Source organism: Hydractinia symbiolongicarpus, chromosome 8 (genome assembly GCF_029227915.1).
Source record: "Hydractinia symbiolongicarpus strain clone_291-10 chromosome 8, HSymV2.1, whole genome shotgun sequence".
Taxonomy (NCBI): Eukaryota; Metazoa; Cnidaria; class Hydrozoa; order Anthoathecata; family Hydractiniidae; genus Hydractinia; species Hydractinia symbiolongicarpus.
In genome coordinates, this window is record NC_079882.1 from 9,316,617 (window position 1) to 9,343,999 (window position 27,383).

At 31.9% G+C, this 27,383-nt stretch overlaps 4 protein-coding genes across 6 annotated transcripts in view; all 4 read right to left on the minus strand.

Annotated features, from left to right (window-relative positions):
- Positions 1-27,383, minus strand: part of LOC130654970 (WASH complex subunit 5-like) — a 31,675-nt gene extending 4,292 nt beyond the window's left edge. Inside the window, exons 1-24 of the mRNA XM_057457669.1 lie at positions 26,873-27,383; positions 7,407-7,648; positions 7,210-7,316; positions 7,011-7,095; positions 6,561-6,661; positions 6,125-6,244; positions 5,855-5,927; positions 5,479-5,631; positions 5,087-5,200; positions 4,830-4,871; positions 4,402-4,531; positions 4,187-4,308; positions 3,891-4,020; positions 3,328-3,440; positions 2,835-2,942; positions 2,702-2,760; positions 2,454-2,529; positions 2,079-2,189; positions 1,924-2,001; positions 1,619-1,681; positions 1,431-1,511; positions 1,223-1,324; positions 630-809; positions 360-484 (exon numbers count right to left, since the gene is read on the minus strand). Coding sequence (XP_057313652.1) covers positions 360-484; positions 630-809; positions 1,223-1,324; positions 1,431-1,511; positions 1,619-1,681; positions 1,924-2,001; positions 2,079-2,189; positions 2,454-2,529; positions 2,702-2,760; positions 2,835-2,942; positions 3,328-3,440; positions 3,891-4,020; positions 4,187-4,308; positions 4,402-4,531; positions 4,830-4,871; positions 5,087-5,200; positions 5,479-5,631; positions 5,855-5,927; positions 6,125-6,244; positions 6,561-6,661; positions 7,011-7,095; positions 7,210-7,316; positions 7,407-7,631 — 2,498 coding nt within the window. The 5' untranslated portion in view covers positions 7,632-7,648; positions 26,873-27,383. The remainder of the gene's footprint in view (positions 1-359; positions 485-629; positions 810-1,222; positions 1,325-1,430; positions 1,512-1,618; positions 1,682-1,923; positions 2,002-2,078; positions 2,190-2,453; positions 2,530-2,701; positions 2,761-2,834; positions 2,943-3,327; positions 3,441-3,890; positions 4,021-4,186; positions 4,309-4,401; positions 4,532-4,829; positions 4,872-5,086; positions 5,201-5,478; positions 5,632-5,854; positions 5,928-6,124; positions 6,245-6,560; positions 6,662-7,010; positions 7,096-7,209; positions 7,317-7,406; positions 7,649-26,872) is intronic.
- On the minus strand, positions 7,650-25,264 carry LOC130654973 (feline leukemia virus subgroup C receptor-related protein 1-like). Of its 3 annotated transcripts, XM_057457674.1 has the most exons (3): positions 25,125-25,264; positions 23,958-24,077; positions 7,650-9,358 (listed from the first exon to the last, which is right to left on the minus strand). In XM_057457674.1, exon 3 carries the CDS (start codon positions 9,355-9,357, stop codon positions 8,122-8,124), a length of 1,236 nt encoding a protein of 411 aa, XP_057313657.1. In that variant the 5' UTR covers position 9,358; positions 23,958-24,077; positions 25,125-25,264; the 3' UTR covers positions 7,650-8,121. The 3 variants fall into 3 exon arrangements, with proteins under 3 accessions (XP_057313657.1, XP_057313656.1, XP_057313658.1); XM_057457673.1 differs by lacking the exons at positions 23,958-24,077; positions 25,125-25,264 and adding an exon at positions 17,580-20,638; XM_057457675.1 differs by lacking the exons at positions 7,650-9,358; positions 23,958-24,077; positions 25,125-25,264 and adding exons at positions 12,642-15,424; positions 17,580-20,638.
- On the minus strand, positions 20,897-23,976 carry LOC130654975 (uncharacterized protein B0416.5-like). The gene has a single exon (XM_057457676.1). The coding sequence runs from the start codon at positions 22,390-22,392 to the stop codon at positions 21,034-21,036; it is 1,359 nt and encodes a 452-aa protein (XP_057313659.1). The 5' UTR covers positions 22,393-23,976; the 3' UTR covers positions 20,897-21,033.
- On the minus strand, positions 23,711-25,521 carry LOC130653697 (feline leukemia virus subgroup C receptor-related protein 2-like). The gene is made up of 3 exons (XM_057456215.1): positions 25,483-25,521; positions 24,003-25,398; positions 23,711-23,838 (listed from the first exon to the last, which is right to left on the minus strand). Exons 1-3 carry the CDS (start codon positions 25,519-25,521, stop codon positions 23,711-23,713), a joined length of 1,563 nt encoding a protein of 520 aa, XP_057312198.1.

A 27,383-nucleotide genomic window follows, 5' to 3' on the forward strand; every position in this document is an offset into this window, starting at 1 on the left:
GGTTATAGCTCTCTCTTTGTGCGGAAGACCGCGGTTCGATTTCCCTAGGCTGCAATATAATATGGGCGAATGAATGTTACCATAGCCCCGAGTTAACCAACCCATATGAGGAAAATTGGGGAGATGGCACAATGTGTGAATGATGTGATACTTTGGATGTTACAGGGAGTTCTCCGATAGAGCGCGGACCCTGATTGGGTTTGCGTAGCTCAAAATGAGCATTATTTACTCTAGGACTGCCCATCTAAGCCATGATCCCTCCTGGAAATAATGATCAGGTATATCCCTCGATATTTGTGAGGCTAACCATGTAAAATACGCACATCTATCTATCTCAATGAAGAAGTTTCAACACATACTTGGGATCGGTAATTCTTTGTATTTCTCTCGCCAGTCTGCCAATAAAATTGACAGAACTGTCAACTGGTAGAAATCTTGGGATGGGTATGGTGGTAGATTGATAGATTGATTGCCAGTCCAAAATCTAAACAATTAAAAAATTAAATATTATGAAATGACAGTTGACAGCAAATATGACGTCCGGATTAAATTGAGTTTTTCATTCATTGCCAATATCCATCCATGTGAACTAAACTGACAATTCATAACAAGCTAGTACTTCCACAAACCTTTGTCCGAAGAAAGCTATTACATTCTTGCTCGATATTATAATTTATGATTCTCGACACTTCCTCTTGCCAAATTTTCAATCCATATATGTTTATATAGTCTTGAATATACTCAAAAGATCGACAAAATGCATCCATGGTTTGACCAAGTGCCTTCAACTTCTGGACTAACTCACCAGGCTAAAGAATATTAGACATTCTATAATTGCCAGGTCACAAGAAATAAAACACTTTCTGAGATTTCTTTGTATAAGAATCTTTTTTTCGCGGGTTTTTATTAATTTTTTCGCCAATCAAGTTTAATATAATAGAACACGCAATATTGTCTCAATTGAATGTCGTCTACGCTATCACCCTTCTTTTCTCTGAAACAAACATTAATGGAAATTTAAAAGTTGTCGAGGAATGTGTAATGGCGTGCAGTACAAAAAGGTATCGCACAGCTTCATAAGTAAATATCCTAAATCACAATACTAATTATATGTCTTTTCATGTATTTTGCATTTTATTTTCTATTTAAGTAGTTTTTATTTACGCATGCGCCGTTAAACAGATATATAGAGTAGTTAACAATGTGTGATTGTTACTCTTACTTTCAACTTTGCACTAAATATCAATCCATTGTGAAGAGCATATGAAATTTGTCGTACAAGTTCTTTCCTAATACCATCCTCAAGAAGCTGTTTTGGATCGATCTAAGAAAATATAGTCGTTGTACTTAGACAATATAATTTCGAATAAAGGGACACCTCAAAAAAGTGGACGCAGTAAAACAGATTGGACGTGGAGTTTAAAACCTACCTTAATGATACCAACCAGTGTGGTTTTCATAAGCAATATACCTTCTGTAAATACTGATATAGCATGCGTTCTTTTCGCAACCTAGTAAAAAAGTAGTGGAGATAAATTTTTTCGTGAAATGTCTTTAAAATATTGAAAACACAACATGTATCCAATGTAAGTCTCATTTGTAATAAAAGCAACTATACTTCATATCTTTCATCAATTTGAGCATATTCCCTCAGTTTATCTTTATCTAAACGTGTTGGAACCTGAATAAAAATACAAAATGATGACAAACGGTAAATTTAGTCACGAGTTGAAAAATTTCACATTTATTAAACTTTCAAATTAATCTGCTGGAAATATGTTCTGATTATCATTTACAAAGTCTTTTTCAGTCTATCCATAGCCTTTGCCCCAGAAACTATCAAGTTTGGACTTTCGTAAACAGAATTATGTTTAAAAAACAGAAAAAAAAACAAGCAAAAAAAACACAAAATAAAAAGCTAACCTCTTTCATTTTCTTGGAAAGTATGTTTATAATGACAGCTAGTAGCGAAAATATTGATTCAGGAATAATTTGAAGCACCTACATCAAAAAAAGTATACATTGCTGAACAATATTCCTGTACTCCTGTATGATCTAGTCTTTAGCAAGGCTTTTACCTTTCTTAAGTACGCCACCAACACGCCGGAATAATACTGTGATACACTCATTAAATCCGGACTGTTCGCTTGACTAATCCGAACCAATGGTAACTCAAGTGCAGATGCCATCTGAAAAAATGGTATTATAATTAGTAACAAAATTCGATTTATAAAAGCGCGAAAAAATCGCTTGTATTGTAGAACTTAAAGCGCGGGAAAAGACATTTTCTGCGTCTTACAATTTTGTTAACATAATCATTACAAACACATCAAGAGCTAACGCTGCGGTGACAATATAATTATCTTCTACACAAAATCTTTGGAGTCGCGCATTAGTCACCTGAGATTTGACTTTTGTTTGTAAAAATAAATTGCTAAATAACGAAAATCTACCTTGATGAAAGCTGCTCTCAACTTAATGACAGATGTAGGGTGATTCTTGATACCTTCTTGCATCAGAGGCGTGTAGCTGAACATAAAAAGTCATAATTTTCGTACTTCGTACCTAATTACAAGTGGGTTTAACCTTTTACTAATTATACAAACAAAGAGACACGTTTTAACAAAAAATCTGGTCGGTTTAGTAACAATATTATCAACTTCAGATCATTAAGGTAGTTTTTTTAATAATAACTATTTACCTGTCCATAATTTGCCAAGCATAACTTGTGTCACCGACCAGTTCTATTGTTATCATAACCTGTCAAAATATAGAAATATGACGTTAAAGCAAGTCACTCTATCTTGATGAAAGTTACTTCAAACTCTACATACTTCTTCTTTAATGTTAATTGTTCGAATCATTTGATGTAGATATTTTCTCGTGTCACAAAGAAACTGTTTAACGTGAAGATTGGTTTCCAACTGATGAAATTCTTGAACCTATGAACGAGAAAGTCTAAGCAGCATTACTCAACAACTTTGTAAGGGTTAGAGTTTACCTTGCAACACGGGTTGGTACAGAAATGAAGATATGGCAATGCGATGCCAGGAATGCTGGCGCTGAATAAACAAAAATAAATTAGGATTGAGGTTAAAGATTTACGACGCATATTCGTTCTACGTTTAAGTCTTATAAATGCATTGAAACAGAGAAGCTTCAAATAACAATTACACAAATATATATTTGTCATAATAATAACCTATAGTGATAGTGAAGTCCAATACACATTTATTCTCACCGCCCAGCAACAAGAGAAGTATCTATCAAAACATTGCAGAACGTAAACATTTGGGCATGTTTGTATTCTTTAAATTATGAAATCACCTCCTCTAGAGCTTGAATGAGTTGAATCATTTTTCTTCCAGCAGAAGTGGAATCTTCGTAATCTAAGGAACTAATTTGTTTGGACATCTCCTGAAACCACGCCATTAGATTTTCTAAATAAAGTTTAATATTTTGAAAATCAAAAACTGGATGATTGTGCTGCAGCCCACAATATATTCACTCCTGTTTTTTAAACACATTCTCTAGAAGGGCTTTATTCGTGCTACTTCTCCTTTTTCATGATTTGGAACAAAAACAGCTACAAACAGGATAATTTAATTGTTTACATGAAAGAAGCACATTCATAACCTTAAATTTTATTAATTTCCTTGTTATTTGAAAGGGAGATTTGACCTTGCGCGAAAATTAATACGTGCGAAATAATTTCCTTTCGGTGCGCAAAAATAAGTATGAATAAGGTATCTCCTGAAATCAATGACGCCATAACCAAATAATATTTCTATGACAACTGCAACCGTGGCCATAATTGTGTAACCAATGCACGAAATATATGTTTCAGAACAGCTATGTTTATTTATCTACATTTTGGTGAATTGACTTACCATTCTTTTCAACTCTAGTAAGAGGTTTTGTACCGCTAAACACTTCACCAAGCTCATCCATTCGTCCAACACATTCGTTCTTATATAAATCCCACTTATCTTTCTTGCTAGTTAACATCTGCTTAAACATCTAAAAACAAAAAATAGAACCCTGAGTAAGATTGACAAAAAGGGTAGTGCGAAGGTGAAAACCTTAAAGTCAGTCAATGAGGTTTCTTTGAAATACTTTCAAAGCATAGTGGACATCATAAAACCAAAGTGGATCACTAAGATAAACAGCACTTAAAATATCATACCTCTTTGAGTTTGAACTCAAACTGTGACATATTTAGTAGCAACTGAAACAGTAGTCTGGGGTCATGACCAAAAGATATAATCGCGTCACGAATTTGACGGCACTTTTTGTGTGTATCAGATACTAAATATAGATAGCATTTATATATAAATAAAAATAGATATATAAGTACAAAACAATGCGAATTATAAATTGTGCAAATATAGAACCACATACTTCCTTCTGCTGTGTGCAACATCAACCACCTGTACGTAGCATTACATTCACGCAACAAATTCATCAGTTTTGGAATACTATCCAACACAAACTCTTCCACCAACACACCCTCTTTTAAATAGTTCAAAACCTTATAAAGATATAATATAGATAGTGTTATTCTATTCCTGCAAGCAAAACTATCTAACTTATAATTCATTATATTCCATCCTTAAATGGATAAAACTTTTCCCAAATTTAACTTTTTCTTTTGCTTTTGTGATACATTTCATACTTATTTCAATCATTTAAATTATTCGGGTATAAATTTTTTTGTTCTAAACTTAATTACTATACCTGGTTGGTTGCGCCCTCAGGTGTATAAATCTTGATACCAACAAACATACAATATACATTTTGTTGCAATAACAAAAAAACACAAGAGTTACCTGTGTATTGAGAGTCTTGACCTTCTGGATATGTCGAGTCGCCTATAATGTATTATACAATAAATAGTTTCAAATATTACAATATGCTCATTCACACTGCTAAAGATCCTGTAAAAAAAGTCTTCTTAAGGTTTCTATTCAGGAAAAAAGTATAATACTACTTGAAATATCAACCAACACATGGAAATTCAAATTGTTGTGGTGTAATGGGTTTTTTGCGAACAGCCTAGTGTTTTTGAATTATAAAAGCAACCTACAATTGCACGGACGTTCTGTAGATCTACAGTGTTGTTTAATGCATTGCGCGAAGCTCTGTATGGTTCCCATGCTTCACTTAAATTTACAATATGTCCCATGTAGATGCTAATAACCTGAAGAAAATACGATTAATTTGACACAAAATTAATTAATATACATGTTCATAGTGTGAAACCACTTCAATCCACCCGAATTAACATCCCAAATAAATTAGGTATCTCAGGATTTATTTTTAGAGCCCAACCCCTAAGAGCAACTCAATTTTATATTTGCAGCAACATGACAAAATTTCTCTCTCAAGTAAGGCCAAATCTAAAACCAGAAAAGCCCCCAGGAGTTAGTATTAGGGGTGGGTAGGTTTACACAATGTTCATACAGTTTTCATGCTTACCCAGTTGTCAGGAAAGTGCTTGTCAACAATTTCCCGCATCTTTGCTTGTTGGTTGTGTAAAACGTCAGGTGCAAAGTATAATATTACATACAACATAGCGGCTTGATTGGCTAATGCTGTACTTCTGTGCTCAGGTAGCGGGTAGGAAGCAACCTATAATCAAATTAGTTGAAAACGCGATAACCATTAAAACACACGCTCAGGAAACAAATTAATTGAAATTGGGATGACATTCAGGAGAAGGCACACATGCAAGAGGACTGGGGTAGAGCAATAAAGAGAACATAACTTTAAATGTTTTAACTAAGTAAAAAACAGAGGATAAACGTGATTTTTGACTGGTAAAAGAAATAAAAATTTACAAACTTTTTTATACCTGATTATAGATATCATCAGATCTTAGCCTCCCAATGACCATATCAATAAATGTTGCTGAGATTGGCACACGCCTTAAAAATGACGTAATATTTCAATATTTTAATAACGTAATATTTATATTATCTTAGTTTACGTTCCAGCTAGACAGAAAACAAAATGGCAAAATATTACATACAAGAAAAGCTAACCCAAACAAGTTGTTTTTCAGTAATTGAAAAATAAAAAATCGAGTAAATCAAAGAATGAGTGAGGTTAAATTTGCACATACTTAAAATAATCTTCTGGGTACTTTGGAGGTCTCTTACTTCCAGGAAGACTGTTGTATCCAGTGCTTCTCAGCAATTTGCAAACATCATCCATGTAGGAGTCGATTGAAGCTGTTGATGCACTGAAAGGGTGGGTGACATTGTGTGAAAAAATAAGCAAGGTTACCAGAGAGCAGAAAGATTTAAAAGTTGAAACAGAAATTTTTATGTAAGTGTCAAGTTAATGAAATAAAAATAGAACTATTTGTACATTTGGTGCATAGCTTTTTCAATTTAGGAAAACTATTTCTAAACTGGCAAAAGAGCATTTTTGTCAACATTTCCAACATTAGACATCAATATCAACAGGAATTAAAACAACAACAACAAAAACAACAACAACAACAACAACAACAACAACAACAACAACAACAGAAAATAAATATGAAATCAACAAACCAGTATCTGTGATACGAAACCAGCATTCTTTCTCGAACATCACCTTCAAAGCGCATGTCAACAATAAGCAACATCATTCCATACAAGTACAATGATTCACACTGAACAAAAAATAAAAACATTTTGGTCCATCACTCTGCAATGTACTTTCTGACATCTCAAACTCTGAAGAGGTCCACAATTTAAGATATCAAGTAGGCATTTTTTGAATCTAGTAAATTGACTACGATCGTTAAGATTCGTTTTCATTTGACTGCATTTTCCACTGTAGTGCAAAGGTTTTTTGTTAATGCGAGCACCTTGAGAAAATTAGAGATTTTGTCCAAGTGTGAACAGGCTACCAAAAAAATGGAGATGTTTTTGCGCTGTAGTGGAAAATGCAGTCGAATGGAAATTTAAGCATACATTTTTTGTAAGACACAAATGAATGAATTTACGAATAAGACCTACCATAAGTTGCTTGCCATCATTGATAAGTAACACACTTTCTAATGTTTGCTGAATAAATATACCTTCATCCAAATCTTCCAAATACCTATTGAAAGATATTTTTAAATGATAACTTCTTAATAAACTTTATCTTTTTTTATTTATAATAAATTCGCAACAAAAAACTTATCATAAATCATAAAATTAAGAAATGTCTTACCTATTGAGATCAGTGACATACTTATAAATACTCTCGAATGCAAGATAAAAGCGAGTTAAGATCTCAAGATGGTTTTCTCGAAATTCTTCATCAAGGTCCTGGAGATCCTACGATGAAATCCAATATAATATATCACATTCAACACAAAAGCAAGTATGTTTTTAGTAAAATAGGGGGTAAACAAGCATTTTACGTACTGGTTTCGAGTTCAGTTTGTGATCAAATAAATCAATTGATCGAAAATAAGAGAAATCCAACAAAATCTCTCCATATTTTTCCCGTTCTTCCTTAGTTTCCAACTTAAAAACAGGTGGTACAAAATCTGAAAGTCGAAGCAACTCTGCAATAATAGCATTTCCACGACTGACAAGTTTAAGTAAGGTTTGCCCACATGCATTGTTCTCTGCAAGAAAATCAGCCATTTTTTCCTTTACTTAACCTAAAAATTAAATTACAATTATTACTCTTATAATGGCATTAACATAGAGAAACAATTATTATCAAGGATACAGTTATCCGTCAAAAAATATTATCTAAAAATCCCAAACGCAATTTTGCAAAATAAAGATGCTAGGTGAAGTTTTTCTTATGACAGGGTATTGAAAGGTTGTAATCTGTGTTTTTAATAAATATGAATTTGCAGGAAATTTATTTTTTATAAATGCAATACATTCGAAAGGCTTTATCACTGTAACTGCTCCGATGGATTTGCAACACACCATATACCAGTGCAAAAAGTCCCCAACAAGAACGTGTAAAATTGTCTACCTGCATCAAAGCACTCAACTTGGCATTTAAACCCAGATCACCCAAATAGTGTCTCTTATATGCATACACTCATATTTCCAAGACAACTGTAAAAAAATACGAAACTCAACAATACATTAAATTCATAATTTTTGAACCAAAACACTAAACAAAGCACACATTACGATGACATTCTAAGAGCTTAACTTGAAATGTTAAATTTTTCTTCATGTCATTCAGCTGACATTTTGTTTGTGTACTGTAAAATTTCATACAGTTTTGTATTGTTATGCGCTTAAGTGTTTCGTGTTTGACTTCACATAAAAATGCACAGAATATTTGATTCATATCAATTAGGTGCAGATGCTCTAAGTTTTTAAACTTTCCAAGTAATGCAATTATACCCTCGTTGTTGTAGTTTTTATAAGCTTGAACGACAAGCTCTCGTAATGATCTCTCAACTGCAGGTGACAAATTCAACAAATAATTCAAAGAGTTGTGGCAATCAAAAAGTTTCAGAGTACGTAATCTTGAACAAACAGGTAATTTTGTTTGGTAAAAAAACGCTTTTTGTAGTTCTAAATAACGCAGATTTCTAAAATCATTATGTCTCCAGTACTTTGCAAAATATGGAATAATACCATGAATGCAGATTTTGTTCAACTCTGTATGTGTTCCATCAAGTGGAGAAATAATCGTGTTAATACATTCAAATGATAGAGTATTTGTGGGTAACATAATTCCTTTTTTGTTTATAAAAACAACATCGTTAAATGACCAGTGCTTTATATTGGACGAGTCTGAAATAACTTTCACGAGCAAGCTTGGTTTTTTTCGATTGTCAACAGTAAGTGAATCAATTTCAAATTTTTCAACACAAGCAGCATTTTTGATAATTACAGCTAACGCAGCGGCTGAATATACTTGGTTTCTACCTTTTAAAATAATTTCATTTAACCTATCCAGGTCAGATAAGCATTTAAAATATTCTTGATGAAGATCTTCATTGTGTGAACTACACTGATCCAATACATTGTCAATTAATTTTAATCTATGAATATGTTTACATGATTTTACAATGTTATTCAAATCTTGAATTTTAATACATATGTTTGTTACATGAGATAACGTTGGAAATATTTTACAAAATGACTGCACAGGCAATGACTGCAATGAAAGTTTGATATGTCGACCACCATTCAACTTTTCCATAAATTCTACAAACTTAGGTATAATATATCTTGGTTTAATATGGAATCGCTTAAGAACCTCACTACTTGAACAGGTTTGATAAAATGCAGAACAAGTAACTCTGAAGTTCAACAGATCAGAGTGATTTAAATAATACGTAATGTTCAATAATATCGACTTTGGTAAGTGTGGTAACGAATTGTACTCCATCCTACAAAATACATTAATAATGGGTTAAAAGAACATAAAACCCTTTAACATGAAAACAATTCCTTTTTTTTCTCCAAAATACAAAATCAAATTATATAAAAGTGATTCTAATAAGTATTTGTTGTTCCTTAAAAAATTTTTAAAAATCTCTTTCCCAGATATTCACAAGTATTTTGATATTTAATTTTTCTACATAAAATATGTCATATATTTACCCTACAGAAATTGTTAATATTCTTTATTGTTATAATTTTAAACTGTAAAAGTATGATACATACAATAAGGGTTACTGAAGCCAAATAAAAAAGATTAAAGAAACTTCAAAATAGAAATTGTACCAAACCCTAAAAACTTTGCTGATCATTCGATCAATTCTTACTATGAAAAAATAGACAACGTTAAGAACAAAAATATTTTAACTTTGTCTTGCATCTTCTAAATCTTCTTACCCCTAAGCATAAACTGCAGAGGTATATGGAGTTTAACAGAGCAAAAATTGTTTTTATACCACAATACTTCAACAAAATAAACAGATAAGTTTGATAGCATTATTATTATTTTTTTACAGAGAAGGTAGGTCTCACCAAGAACATGTTTTTTTAAGGAAGTTGTAAAAATCAGGAGCAAAAAGTAAATTAGCTAAAACCAACACAGGTGTATGAAGGCATTTAGCTTCTATTTACTTCTGAATATACGTTGCCAAAAAAGGACCCATCATTTTGGTGCCACCCCTTAAAATATTCCTCTAAATCAAATGAAAAATTAAATTGAAATTTGTTAGAAAAAAAAATATTTAACTCAGAAAATAAAATGACGAAATTATAACAACAAAAATATATTTGATGCAGAATCTTTATAAAGTGTTACAGGAGCCATTACAGCCATTTCATAACTTCTTTTAAAATAAATGTAGGTTACTTATGTGTCACTGAAATTTGAAAACATAAAGTTAATAAAAAAACACTAAACCTAAAATTGTTTAAAAAAATCTAAGATGAATCTAAGCGCTGTCTTTTGCTCTGCAACATGTGATCTGTGCCATACTCATAATATGTAGACGCTAGCTCTAACAGCCATGGCAATTTGATTACAGTTGCATCTCTCATATAATCCTTAGAGGTACACAGTACTTGATGAAACACCACAAGCTTTGGAGGCTTTCTTTCAACAGCTAACACAGAAGTAGGATGCAAATGAAGTGGATGGTTGTCTCGTATCGTCCGATATTCACCCGTGGGATGATATTTAGCTACATTTGCAAAGAAGCCTGATATGATACACCTTCGTATGGCTTCATCATCTGATCCACAAGACACTATTGGTATATCATAACGTTTAAGCAGGGCTTTTAGCTGATTCCTGATTCTTTCCACTCTACACAGTGCTTTATAATTTAAGAAATTTTTATGACACCATTGGGAACTTTTGTTGTAACTTAGGAATGCACGGTAAACATTTATAAGGGTTAAATGATCACCCTCAAGAACAGAAAACTTTAGTTTTATTCTAGCTATTTTATGCTTCTTATTTGGAACTGAGACAAAGCAATTTTCTATTTGAAGCATAGCAGCAAGGGTAACGGCTTCTCCAGAGCATCCAAACTCACCAGAAGAAAGCAACATCTTTGATAACATTGGATCTAATGGGAATTCAGCCATTCGAACCCCAAGTGGTTCTGTCAAACTTCCATTATCATCAAGAGCTCCTAAAGCATATAGAAGCTCAACACCTTGCACCATTAATTGAGCAGGTGGTCGATTTAGAAAACTGAATCGTAATACATTACTAATTCCCAGGCTTTTTAATTGTAAAACCACTGTTGCTAGGTTTGTCCTTTGAACTTCAGGAATAGTGAATTGATCCAACTTTTCAAATTCACTCTCAGGATACAAACGATATGCTTTACCTGAACGAACTCGACCAGCACGACCTGCTCTTTGATCTGCAGATGCTTTGGATGTGGGTACAATAACTAAAGATTCAAGTCCACAAGATGCATTGTATGTACGAAGCTTAACAAATCCTGAATCAATCACATAAACAATCCCGTTAATAGTGACCGATGCTTCTGCAACATTTGTAGAGACAACAACTTTTCGTGTATTCTGAGGAGTGCGCTGGAATACTTTAAGTTGTTCGGACATGGGTAAACCTCCATACAATGGCAAAACCAAAACATTTTGTAACTTTTTAGGAAGATCCTGAACCTCAGTATTGATCATTCGTATTGTACTTTCTACCTCATCTTGTCCTGTTAAAAAGACTAAAACATCACCAGAGGCTTCATTTTTATGAACATCTAAAACAGTTTCCACACAAGATTTAACATAACTGGGTACTGGACTTTGCAAATAAAAGATATCAACTGGAAAAGATCTTCCTTCTATATATAGGACAACTGATGTGTCCTCCTTTTTATTGAAGTACTTTTTCAAGTTGAAAAACTCTTGAAACGTATTTGCATCTAAAGTTGCTGAAGATATAATAACATGAAAATCAGTTCTTTTTCGCAGGATTTTTTTAAGTAACCCAATTACAATGTCAGTATACAATGTTCTTTCATGAACCTCATCAAGCATGATCACACTATATTTCGTCAACAAGGGATCAGACATCATTTCTCTCACTAAGTAACCATCTGTCATGTACTTGATCTTCGTTAAACTTTTATCACTACAATCTTCGAAGCGTATAGAGTATCCAACCTCTCTCCCTACAAATGTTCCCATCTCTTCGGCAACACGGCTTGCCACTGTTGTCACAGCAACACGTCTTGGTTGTGTAACTCCAATGATTTGGTCATCATTGGTCCAACCTGCTTCAAATAAATACTGTGGTACTTGAGTTGATTTACCTGACCCAGTTGAACCAGAAATTACCACAGTTTGATAGTTTTCAACAGCATACAAGATATGATTACGATACTTAAATACTGGTAATCGTTGACGTTGTTGTTGCATTGATAAAGAAACATTCGGGTTATAGGCAAGGAAACTTCCGGCACCCTCTCCTTCATTTTGGCGTTCTACTTTCAGATCAACACCTGGTTTACTTTGACCAGGTTTCCAAAATAGATTTTTTGTTGCCATTTAAGGGCTATTCTAAAAATTAAATGTACATATTAGAAGCATACTAAAAATTACAAATTATTTTTATTGTATTTACTACAAAAATTAGTAAAAGCTGAATGGTTAAATTTGTTTAGCGAAAATATCAAGCATTTACTTAATTTTTATTGTTAAACTGAATTTTTTTATTATAAAAAGTTAATGTTATCATTGGATTTTGTTTAAAAGATCAGTTTGAGGGTTTTGACACAGGTTTAAACCAAACTATAATAATTTTTGGTTTTTATTTAAAAAAAATTATAATTCAGAAAGTCGTCTTAAAAAAATAATTAATAAAAAAAAGATAACATTATGAGGGATGGCTGCAAAATGTATTGAAACAGACAAAAGCACAGTAACTGTAGCCTAATTTAACTTGTGCATCAGAAAGTCAATGTATCGATATGATGTTGAAAATTAAATAACAATCAAAATAAAACAGTAATAAAAAAACTTTTTAATTTATACCACTTGGAAAAAGTACACATAGTTAAAAAGGTAGTTAAATTAATTATTTTTTGGAAAAAGGGCAATTCTGGTCTGATAAACCCATTGTTGTCTACACTAAAAAAAATATTTTTTTTAAAGTAGCATGATGTTGTACTTATATTATAGAGCTTAAAAAGTTAGGTAGCAAGTCTTTTAAAGTTTTTAAAAAGCTCTTTTCGTTCTCAAGATATTCACATTTTAAGAATTTCAGATTTAACTATACTGCATAAATTATGATGTCATATTTAAGTAATAGCAAATTTTGACATTTTCTGTCATCATTATTTTAGACCCATTAAGGGATGTGCAATCAAACTTTATCAATGCATAAATATTATAAAGATGAATTAATTACCATAAATTCTTTTGCCAAAAGAATGAAGATTATCATTTTATTTGCATTGTTTTTTATAAATCATCAAGGTAAGCTTACTTACTGTAAGCCCAAGTATTCACAGGAACAAAAACAGTCGAACTTGCAATATTATAACAAGCCATCTTTACATACAATATATTCTGCAATGCTGTTAAATGCCTTAACCTTAACACTCCGATACATGTCAATTGGTGTAAGGCTAAAATACTAAAATTCAATCTAGTGGTCACATCTAATAACCACTCACGGCTTGATGTCCATATAAAATAAAAAGATTCGCGCTTAAGAAACTTTATGGTTGAAACACTTGGTGACCAGAAATTTACTTTAACAATAAAGGATTGTCAGCAAAAACAGATGAGTTTTTTAAAAAACACGTTTTAGAGTCTAAGGGTTAATAAAAACAAATAATAAAGTTACATGTTATATATTTCAAAAATCTGTTCCTACAGTCCCTCGATTCAAAAACTATAAACAATGCTTAATGCATACAAAATATACTTAGTATCTAATAATTTTTAGTCAAATATTTTTATTTACATCTTCTATTTTAAAAATATTAGTTGTAGTTACCATAAAAAATATAATATTAATATTATAATATTAAAACACTACCATGCTATAAAAAGTAATTCTTATTATCATTTTGAATGAAAATATAAATACAATCTATTAATACAATTTAGGTTGGGCTTTTTTAGGATAGAGCAAGAAAGGGGAGAGATGGCTACAACCAACCCCTCTTCTAAAGTGATTTAGGATTCAACTTTGGCACAAAAGTCATTGAATGATGTCATTCACTTTATAACAACGTCACCATATAATCTCTAGAAGGTTGTCATTTGTCAACCTGATTTGACTTTTTTTATGACTTTATAATTTTAAGAAAAAATATTGACAAATCTTGTCACTTCCTGTTCAAGAATGAATCATCATGGCAATAAAGTGTGATGGCATAACAAAACATTTTTGATACCCTAAGCTAAATAATGACCTCCGGCATACTTAGATATTATTGCAAACAATTCCGGAGACACTTTTTTACGCCTCCCGTCCAGCCTGAACAGGGTTAATTATGTCCATAAAGTACGACTGTGACAATTAAGTTGCTTCAACAGATGAAGAAATGACACCATCACTGTCAGACAAGCTTCGTTTCTTGACAACCGGGACTCCTATCAACAACAATATTTGAATTCCTAGGATGCCACATAACATATAATCCAATATTCCAACTTTACGTTTGTCAGAAAGCCATCCAGATATCTGTGTTACTATAGCAGTAAATAAACCACTAATTACAGAACAGAAAGCTAAAGAGGTACTGTTATTGATCGGGTATGTAATTTCGGAGATAATGTCAGCTAATACACCTGTGGTGGGCGTGAAAAAGAACCAAGCTAAAGTTGATATAAGATAAATCACATAAACTGGATAAATATGGATTAAAAATTCCGAAAACATTGTAAACAATGCTGAAGAAACAATTAACAGGAGCATAAGTATAGTTTTGAACTTCTTTGTTTTATCGAGAATCATACTAAACAACACGCAACCAACAAACCCAATTGCAACAGCCAATATACCCATCACTGAAACTAATTTGTCACTGTTATTGTAACTGGGTGTGATTAAAAGGTTTGCTATAACCGGGTATGTCACACCAAATGCACCATTAAATCCAAAGATAAAAGCAAATATAACAAATCTGTAATCTTTACCAAGAATTTTTATAGAATCTATAGTCTCCAAGAAAGAGATATTTCCAGGCCCAGTTCGTCGAGCTTGTGATATTGAAGGTGGATATTTTGGACTTTCACGATAAAAAAACATAATCAAAACAAATACTAAAAGACATGGCACACTCTGACTGTAGATTAAAATATTGAGATGGTTTTGTAAGTCTGCATTTGACATAGACTTTGAATTGTTGAATAACACCATGGTTTGAAGGTAACTAATTCCAAAACCAACATTCATCATTGACATATTGATATTAGTTGCAAGTGCATGTTGATGTGCTGGAAACCACACTTCAGAAACATCTGTAGCCAGCTGATACATTATTCCAGTAGCAAAACCCCAACAACATTCACTTATAAAAAACCAAATAAACCCATTAGTTTGAGCAGCTGGAATATACAAAGCAGCACCAATAGCATTTACACCTGTTCCGATCAGCATTGTTGACCTTAGACCATATCGAGAGGGTAGAAACATGCCCAAAATAAATGACAGAAGGCATATAACACTTGCAATTGTTGATGAGAGAATAAATATCGACTCGGATACACTATAATGCTGACATACCACATCACTAATAGTAAACAAAGTGACTGATATGCTACCATTTGAAGCCAGTGCAAAGTTATAAAGAAACAAAATAATCCAACGGTATTTACATGGTTGAATTATTTTTTTATCATCACTGTGTTGTTCTTGAAGTTCACTTTTTATGTCCATTTCACCTAGTACAATAAAAAAGGCTTTTGTTTAATAACGTATCTTAATCTGACGTATATAATACTAATTTTTATATCAAAAATTAGTATTGTATACGTCATACATTTTTATTCCTATTTGCTCGCTGCAGGTATACCGCTTAAACTAACTTACATTCACTTAAATAAGTATAATTAAAGGATCTGCACAGAACCATGTACAAGGTAAAGCCACCTCTAATTGGAATGTTATTTATCATTGTTTTCTCAGCCTTAAACTTTGTGTGGTGCACAATGTTTTTAATTTAAGGAAACACAAAAAACACAGAAAATTTATCTTGAACACAATAAAACAGATAATGATAATGATTTTGACCAACAACTAGAGACAGTAGGCAAAAAGTTAAATCTATTATTATGATACATGCAGCTTTTGGTTTCCACCAACCTTTTTTAAGCACAATTATGCATTTTAAATGTTAAAAATGACAATTTATAAAATAAAGAATAAAAACTACAATACAACTCAATAATCTTGCTTGCTGAAGTCAATTTTTCAAAATTGTATGCTTTAACATTTTTTTACAGCAAAGATCAATTTAAAGACTGCAAATATTGTAAGAAAACCAACTTCACCTTTTCTACAAAATGATGCCTTAAAAATCAACATATAAACATACTTTCCAAGTTGTTAAACACGTTATAACAGGAATATATACATATTTATTTACTTTATCATTTTCCTTATAATTGATAGGCAGAACATTTCACTTTTTCGACTCTTAATCTCATTGCGGCACATAATCTTTGATTTATGTAAAAAAAACTTACTGAAATATCCAATATTTTAAAATTCAGCAAAATATAAAGGACATAAAAGTATGCGGGAATGTATAACAGGTACAATACAGCCCTCTAAATTAACAAAAGCTTTCAGCTTTCGCCATTGAGAAGCGTATTCCAACTCACAGCAAGATTGTTTTTGTTAAAACTTTTTGTATAAAAGAAGAAAGAATATTGCTAACTCTGGGAAATATTTGTTTATAAACATAACATGATCAATACAGGGTTTTCCTGAAGTTTTCATAAATTAAAGGAAATAGAATAAAATAAAAAAAGACATACTTATTTGATCTAAATTTACTTTAAAATTTATATTTTTCAGCATTATTTTTACGACAGTTTTTTTTTTTTGCTGCCGTGCTTTTTTTCTCTAATTCAGAGTGCTGAAAATATGAAAATAGTGTATGTAACTAATTGTATGCAGATAGACAAATAAAATTATTGTATAGATTTTAGCATTAAAGTCTGAATCTTGAAGTCAAGATAATTTTTATAGACGTTAGATTCACCTAAAAATCTTATTTATAAAATATTTAAAATATAAAGACTCTTTTGAAACTCTGAATTTGACATTGGTTTTGGTAAAAAAAAACAACATTTTTTAAAGAAAACTAACTCCACAACCAAAGTTAGTCATTAATAAGCTGATATTAGTTGCAAGTGCATGTTGATGACAGGAAACCATACTTTAGAAATGTCTGTAGCGAACTGGTACATTATTCCAGTAGAAAAACCAAATAAGCATTGACTAATGAAAAATCTAATAAATACATTATTCTGGGTAGCTGGAATATACAAAGCAGCCCTAATAGCAATGGCACCTGATCCAATTACAACTGTTGTTTTTAAGCCATACAGAGAGGGTAAAAACTAAGAGGCCAAACTCAATGACACTAAGCATATAACGGTAGAAACTGTTGTTGAAAGAAGAAAAATAGAATCTGATACGCCATAATGCTCACATACCATGTCACTAATAGTAAACAAATTGATTGATATATTGCCAGTAGCTGCCATTGAAAAGTCATACAAAAAACAAAATAAACCAGTGATATATCCTTATTGAGTTTCTTATTTTTGTAAATTCATGTTATCTAATAATGTAAAAACATTTGTTAAAAAATTTGACTTTAGAAATTTAATTAATAAAACTATGCCATGGTACATAATTTCATAGTATTTATAATCACAAAACTGTCACACAAAAAGGTTCTTTGAGAGCACACACCTGGATGTGTTTTGTCTGGTAAGGCAGTTACAATTGTTGTACCATGGCTTGTGTTTTGCTGTGGATTTATTACAAACGCTTGACTGTTTACTTAGAAAACTCCCAATAAATGATGATGACAACACAGATGAAGGCTCCACTAGTATTTGATGAACAGAATGATTATAGCAATGGGAAAATGTTCACAGAATTCTAAAAAAGGAATCAAGGTCCTGCTGTTTAATTATCTTTAAAGGGTCATGCACATGTAGCTATGTGGAAGATAACTACTATTGAAATTGGAGCAGATGATAAGTTATCCAAAATTAATGCAAAAACTAGACTATCTATTTGAAAAATGAAAGCACAACAGCTTTTATTCCTTTTAAGGGTTTGAACAATTGTTGAATTTGAAATATTGTATAGCAAACTAAAGATATTTAATATAGAACTACCAGAAGCATTTGAAGCTTACTTATTTCTGTGAACAACAAACATGTCTAAAGGTAACAGAAATCAGCCCGCACAACATGTGATGATCACAAATAGAAGGATATGAACGATATGATAATTAAAATATTTATTGCATTGAAATCAAAGGACACAATGGGACATTGTCCATTAAAAAGAATGTTTGTATCGTAGATACAGGAAAGGATATGAAAAAAACCCAAAGTATTCTGAAACAAATAGAACTAATTCTGTTGATAAAGATGGAAAACATTTAGCATTTTGTTTAAAAATGTCCGTATAGAACTTTAAAAAAGGATGAAGAGTGGAGAAATTTTAAATCAAATAAAACAAGAATGATAACAGCAATAGCAACAACAGGAGTAAAGCAAAGGAAGTTCACATAACGCTATTTGCTGTGGTGCCTGATCAAAAGTAATATTGTTTGATTGATGAATCATTTGGTAGAGAACTCCTTGACTCAGCATGCACAAAAATAGTATCAAGCGAAACTTGGATACATGAATACTCTGAAGAACTCTAAAGAATACAAAAAAGATATCATTTAAGACAATTCAACTTAAACACAGAAGAACATCATCACACCTGTCAACATTGGCAAATTATCAGTCGATGTGGTACAGAATGATATAACATTACTTGTTAGCCAGAATACCATAAAATGATTAGGCATAAAGTCAGATTTTGAAAATGAACAAGGTGATGAGAATATTGAGCTTATCTCTACATCAACTGGACACTACTTTTTACCTTTAACTCAAGTTTAACTCAAACTGATAGCCTTGTGGTAGAGCGCTCGCTTCCAGTGCAGGAGGTCTTGGGTTCAAACCCCGGCCGAGTCATGCCAGAGACTATAAAAGTGTGAATCTATCCTTTCTGCTTAGCGCTCAGCATGAGAATAGGATTGATATCTTAGGCGGTTGTCTAGTTGAGCGATTGCTGTGCTTCCACGACTTTCGTAGCTCAAATGGGAGCTTTAAATGCGCTAGGACCCCCTTCGCAGGACCCTCGTTGATAGCAGTACCAATAGGAACTGAAGAGGCTATCCTGGGTAAATATTAGTAATAATAATAATAATAATAATAAAGTCAGAGAAAAACAAAAATTGTTTTACATGGTCAAAATTTAAAAAAATGTGACAAGCAGGATTTATTTTGTTGAATTTGCACATACTTTAGACGGAAAAAAAATTTCTTTGGAAATCCAAATTTTCGGCTTGTTAGGTATTTTCAATCTCAGCCAAACTCAGCCTAATGATATAACAGACCATGTTAACCCGTGGAATAATCCACTGGGCCGTCCATTAACAAATTATCTACTCTGCGGGGGACTTGGAATGCAGTTACGCACCACCTTTTTTAACACACATGCTTTTTTTATTTTTGTGAGACATGACTATGAACAAAAAGTTATCTAAAAAAGTTACCTATAAATAGCTGGACTTAGACATTGATAGCTTTGTGTTAATGAAATACATAACCAATCTTTCCCGCTACTACCAAGAATGTTTTACAGAACATTTATAATCTTCAAGTAAAGAATAAAGGTCATAAGTGTTTTTATATCAGAGTATTTTGGCATTTTTAATGAGAACTTTACCAATTTGTTAAGGATTTGAAATCATGCCTAAATGTTACCTTAGACTATTTAAAATAAAGAATTAGTTGTTGGGATCGCTAGTTTTTATTGAATATATCTCCCATTTAAAAAGAAATATCTACGCTCCTCCCAACAAGTGATATTTTGAAATTCACTATATCAAACCTATACTTGTACCACTGGATAGAGCTCGAAGAGAGAATGCAAGAAAATGGTATACATGTCAATTTATTCATTGCCTTACTAAGATATAGTAGGTTAAAAAATGTAAATAAACATTTTTATGCTGATATCAGCAAATTTTATGCTGAATTTTGTAACAAATTAATGCACTTATTTGACAGAGAGAAAAAATCTGGCTCTCTATTTTATTTTTTTAAAAGACAGGATTCATGCTATATTGGCAAAAGTATGCCAAAGAAAAATAGATGAATAAATGAATAGATGGACGAATGAATGAATGAATTAATGAAATACGAAACCAGTATACGAGAAGAAAAATTTCAGTGTTTCTAGAAATAAACAAAACATTTCACTGTAGACCTAAACTACGCCATATAGATATCACATTCCATATAGATTTTAGTTCACTAGCACTCACTAGTTTATCCATTTCTACAACATTCTACAATTGTTTACCTATTCATAAAGCAAAAGGAAAATGACTAAAAATTCTGGATAATAATGCTCACTGCACAACTTATTTTAATTGCAATAAAAAAATATAAAGGGACCAAAACTGAATATCACAACACATATATAACAAGACATTACAAGATAAGACCAGCTAAGAAAACCACTACCCAAATTGCAAAACAAATACAACTGACATAACTAACAAAGAGTAGTAGTTAGATTACAACAAGCCATGACGGTACAAAAAATACAACAGAAAACCATGAGACCTTAAAGCATATTACAAATGTCATAGCGAAAAATTGATTCTATGAAATTTTAAACCATAAAAATTTAACATATATATATGACCAATCAAAAAAGTCAATAGTAGAAGCAATCAAAATATCATATATTTATCCTATAATCCTAAAAATAACAAATTATAATCTAATATAACCACTGTTTAAAAAGTATTGGTGTAATATTTTTTTTATACTGGTGGCTAATACATCTTTTGGATTGTATCTATGCCTCAACCAATGAAGAAACCACACTGTTACCATCACACAAGCTTCGTTTCTTAACAACTGGAACTCCTATTAATAGCAATACCTGAATTCCCAAGGTGCCACACAATAAATAAGCCATGACATCAGTTTTACGTTTATCACCAAGCCATCCAAAAAGCTGTTTATATGCAATAGTCAGCAAATCCCCAAGCACGCAACAGAGAGCAAAAGAAGTGCTGTTATTGACAGGGTAGGTGATTTCAGAGATGATGTCAGCTAACACACCAGCAGAGGGTGTAAAAAAGAACCAAGCCAAAGTTGATACAAGATATACCACATAAACTGGATAAATATGAATTAGAAATTCTAAAAACAATGTGAACAATACCAGAGAGACAAACAACAGCAACATGATAAGAGATTTATATTTTTTAGTTTTATCAAGAAGTAAACTAAACAACATGCAACCAATGCATCCCACAACAACAGCTAACAATCCTGTCATTGAAACTAACTTTTCGCTGTTGCTGTAACTTGGTGCTATCAAAATATCTGCTATCACAGTATAAATATTGTCAAAGGCAGAATTAAACCCTAAAATAAGGGCAAAAACACCAAATCTGAAATCTTTCACGAGAGTTTTTATTGAACCTACAGTTTCCTGGAGGGAGATTTGTCCAGGGCCAGTCCGTTGAGCTTGTGATAAGGAAGGTGAATATTTTGGACTTTCACGATAAAAAAACAAATTTAAAACAAATGCTAAAATACAAGGAACGCATTGACTGTAGATTAAAATATTAAGACTGTTTTGAAAGTCTGCTTTCAACATAGACTTTGTATTGCTGAATAAAAACATGGTCTGAAGGTAACTAATTCCACAACCAATATTCGCCATTATCATGTTGATATTGGTAGCAAGTGCATGTTGATGCGCAGGAAACCATACTTCAGAAATATCTGTCACTATTTGGTACATTACTCCAGAAGAAAAGCCCCAAAAAACTTCACACATAGAAAACCAAATAAATCCATTACTCTGACTGGCTGGGATAATTAAAGCAGCCCCAATAGCATTGGCACCTGATCCAATCACAACTGTTGTTCTAAGACCGTATCTAGAAGTCAAAAACATGCCCAACACATATGAGATTATGCATGTGATAGTTGAAATAGTAGATGGAAGAAGAAATACAGAATCTGTTATGTTGTAATGCTCACATATCATATCACTAATGGTAAAATAACTGATTGATGCATTATAATTGGAAGCTAATGCGAAGCCATACAAAGCCAGAATAACCCAACGATACTTGCATGGCTGAATAATTTTTTTATCATTAATGTGTTTTTCTGAAAGCTCATCCTTTGTATTCATGGTTTCTAATAATGAAATACATTTGTTAAATACTTTGGTTTGCTCATTCTGCAAATGTTGGCTATCAGAGTGTAAGTATTGTTAAAGGTAGACAGTTCAGACACTACGTATTAAAGTACCAACATAGCAAAAAAGGAAGCAGTTTACTGTAAGATTGTAAACAAAAAACACTTCTTGACTCTTGTGGCACCATGTTGCAAAGATTTTACATTTTGGTGTGCTTCTTACGCTATAGTTCAACGATATCATTTAAATTTGTAATTCAAAAGCTAAAATATCTCTATTTTACAAAATTAATTTAAAAGATTATTTATTTACAGAATGTGTATATAAAAAATATAAAATATAAAATAATTCCATGACCAATATTTTAATCGAAAAATTTCTACTAGGAAAATTTCTGTTAGAAATTAGTTTGAATGAGAAAATTCCAGAAAAAAATTACTTATTTTTTTTTCACAAGTACAACCAAAAACAGATAAGATAAATTTCAGTGGACAACAACTTCTTTTTATTATCATTGCAGAGCACTAATGCAACGGAGAAATCAATAATATTATAAAATCACCCACTATTGTGTACTGCTTTCCATGTTAATCTTCCTTTTTTAAATGAAATTAAGAAATTGGTTTTATTTATTCTGCTTCCATGAAATAAACAACAAACGTTTTGAAAAAAGCAATTTTACCAAATAAAGGCAATTTTACAGTCTATTTTATCAAGTTTATTTCATTTTTAGTACATTTTATTTTAGTTATTGTGCTTTTTCTGTAGTGCAAATGGGGAGCGAACAACATCTTTTAAGATTTGCATTCTGATTGAACAAAAATATTTTCTTTTTTTAATTTCGAATATCTAATAACTCAGAAACATGCAGACAAAAATAAAAAAGCAGAAATTACCAGCTTGTATGCTCAGAACATTTTTCCCTTGAGATTTTTTAAGCAGAATGTAGTATGGAATCAGCATATTGTGATTAACAGATTTTTGAAATCATTATTTATATACTTACGTAAAAATCAAAATAATATATAATTTGATATGATATATTAATAATATGATATATATAATATAATTACACAGGTGAAAACAATCAAATTATTGTACTAAATTAGTTCAGACGAGAAATTTATATTTTAGACAAAAAAAGTTTACGAATGTCTCAAAAGTTGTTGGCCTTTCATTGAGTGCTTAATTTTTGCATAATGCAATGTTATATTATATTTTTTACAATGTTCAGTTATACAATCGTTTCTTAATTAAGGCTTTGAATTAGATCTCCCCTAAATCAGTATAGCCATGTCCAAATTAGCCTAGATCAACCTTTGGTTTGGTTCAGTTTTTGCAGCCTTAATTGATCAAATATAATGAGAGTGAGTGACTGTGGAAATTCAGATGCTATTTGCACAACAAAAACAATACAAACCATTCTTATAAGTAGCCAGGCTAAAATACATTTTGAACATTACATGCTCAACAAGCACACATTTTTTTGACCCCTACAATACAATGTTAACAAAGAATGTAAAAATATTCTAAAGAAATCAAAAAAATTAGATTCATACTTTTGGATTCATAATTTTAAGCAGATACAAGATTGCTGTTGTTACTGTCCGAATCCATCAGACTGCGTTTTTTGTCAATTTTAACACCCCATACCAACAAGATTTGAACAGCTATGCTTCCTATAAGAATCCAACAAATAACATCTGTTTGATTCCTATCAGCAAACCATCCTGATAGTTGAGTCAATGAAGTCCCAAGTAGAAGACCTATTACAACACACAAAACCAATGCTGTACTGTTATTCACAGGGTAAGTAACTTCTGCTATGATCTCCACTATTATACTTTGAGTAGAATAAAAGAAGAACCAACACACAACAATTATGGCACACACAATATAAAATGAATACATATGAATAAGTAACACAGAAAACACTACCATTAGCACTAACGATACAACCAATTGAACAATAAGTTGCGTTTTATATTGATGAGTTTTATCTAACAGCATGCTAAACAAAAGAGTTCCTATAGCACTACATAACACCACAAAAATACCACATATGCTTACAAGCAATTCACCATTTGCATAATTCGGAGTTATCAAACTGTTGTTTATCAATGGATAGGCATACCCAAATGCAAAGTTAAAGGAAAATGCTAACCCTAACACGCCAAATTTCCAATTTCTACAAATAATTTTTAGCGACTGAATACTTTCCCAAAAAGGAATATTTCCAGGGCCACTTCTTTTTGCTTGTGACATAGAAGGAGGTAGCTTTGGAAGATTCTTGAAAAAAATTAAATTAAAAAAAAACACCAATATACATATCGTGCTTTCGGTGTACATAAGAATTTTCAACCGATTCTGAATTGTAAACTTGGACAAAGTTTTGGCATTATTGAACAAAAACATTGTTAATAAGTAACTAATCCCCACACCGAAACTCTGCATCTGAAAATTTATACTGGTAGCTAGAGTATGTTGGTTTGTAGGAAACCATACAGCTGAAATATCAGGAGCCAACTGAAACAATATTCCAGTAGCTGTTCCAAAACATGTTTGACTAACAATAAACCAAACATAACCATTTTTTGTACTGGCTGGAACAAAAAATGCTGCCCCAACAGCAAGTATGCCGGACCCAACCATCACTGCTGTGCGCAAGCCATAACGTGATGGTAAAAAAGTAGCTGGAATTAGTGTAGCCACAGTAATCGCATTACCTATTGTTGAAGCAAGAAATAAAGATGATTCTGATATACCATAGTATTCACACACCAAGTCTGTGATGTTGTATAAGCAACATGTTATGTTGCCAGTAGATGCCATTGTGATGCCATATAACATAAGTATGATCCATCGATACTTATATGTCTGAATTTGAACTGTCTTTTCATCATTGCTTTGAATGCATTCAATCACATTGTGATTATCTGATGTGTTAAGACTCGCTTTATCCATCTTATTGACACTTATTATTATTTGACTATTTTTGATCTATAAGTAAAATATTGTTCTGTCATGATAAACAAACAGTACAAGATTTTATGGCACACATAAGAAAGAAATCCATAAAATTACCCTTTTACCACCCAATGAGATACCTAAGATGTACAGCATGTCTTTTCAAGTTTGATAATTTGTAAGAAGAATGTGGTTGATTCTCATCCCGGTCCCGATGACCATATACAAATGATTCATTGTTTCCGTTTGCATTTAGTAAAAATTTAATAATTTTAATTTGTTAGAAGATATTATGTACCTAGTCTGTAAAACATATATCTCTAAAAGGTATTTGAAATATAAATATGCACACACACACACAAGAAAATTAACAAGTAATACTGCTTAGAATTTATTTCAAACAAAGAACACTCAAAAACCAAAAGTGTGTATAAATAATTCAAGATAAAATTAACAAGTGATACTATTAAGAATATATTTCGAAGATATCCATTTAAAATTTATGTTATTTGATACCTAACATGAAAACAAAGACATTTTAGAAAAATTAAAAAATGCCAGAAAAATGCAAGTAGATTGTTTTATTTTAAAATACAAAACACCAGGACAAAAATAGTGCTGCACAAAAAAAACATAAAAAAATTATGGGGATTTAAATTTGAGGGTTCACAGTACTTTAAAGTTTGGTATGGTGGTACTGTTTGTAAGCTAATTCAAACGGTATCTGCAAGTATGAAAAAAACATAGAAAAAAAAGTAAGTAAAAATTATCACTATGGCTACAGAATATCATAGTTTTTATTGTAGGATATGCACTGGCTTCCTTTTAGGAATTACAGTAAATTTTAGGAAGTTAAAGCAAATCAAACCTTAATCAAATTACATCACAGGTTGGTCATACTGGCCAGTACTATTTCAGTATTTCTTGCTTAAATGTATATCTCAGGCATTTGTATTGCCTCACTTGAGACAAATCAATAAGCATCTGCACATGGGCTAGACCATTTTAGAACTAGAAAAGAATGGCAAGCTGCAAGGAGCTGTAAGGCTTAAAGACCCCAATTTTATATTGTAGTAGACTTGTATTGAATTTGCATGACTTTTTTTTATTTGATACCAAATTCAAATGATTCCTCAACCACTTGAGGCAATTCTGCCAAACAGTTTGACTGGCTCATTACTTAGGTATCAATAGATAAAACTGCACAGTTACAACAGCAGCAGCTACAGCTGCAGCAGCAAGACTACAGTCCAACCTGATGGGGATGTTGGTCTTCCTATGTCAGCAAAATTTTGGATAACTGGATGTGTGTGGCCTGTTTATTACATTATTACTTGATACTGTGTAATAGGAAATAACCAAGCTGTTGATAAAGAAGATTATGTCAAGTCTCTGATCAGGGTCAAGGTAGTAGCAGCTTGCGCAGATCTATAAAACATTTTTGATACTTGCTAGGTAAGAGAATAGCTCTAGTGGAGGTTACTGTTAAGTAACAATGATGACTTACTTTGATTGTCTCACTTGATTACTCAGCGGTATCACAAACACAACCAGCAGGAACACAACAACACAACTGGATATCAACACAACTGCACAACCACTTGAGGCCCCACCAAGAACATTCACTATTGTTTACAGTCTATATTATGGAGACAACATATTAATAACAACAGTTACGAATTATGAAGTTTTAAGAATTTTTTTGCATAGATTACAAAGATATCCAGTCAACCCTATTTTTACACAAAAATTCAGGTTGAAAATTCCAGCACTGGGTATTAAAAGTTAAGCATTTTTGACAAAAATTTTACTGGAGTTTTATTGAACGGTAATTGTCTTAGAATCATATATAAATCATAAACTGATTTTAATTTGTCACAAAATTTCCCAATAAAAATATTAATTGAATTCTTTGTTTGATGAAACTGTTGCATTGAAAGATCATGTCATAATAATTCCCAGACCCAAATAATATAATTTACAGCATGGAAGAGATTCAATGCCTCCCTGCACGAGAA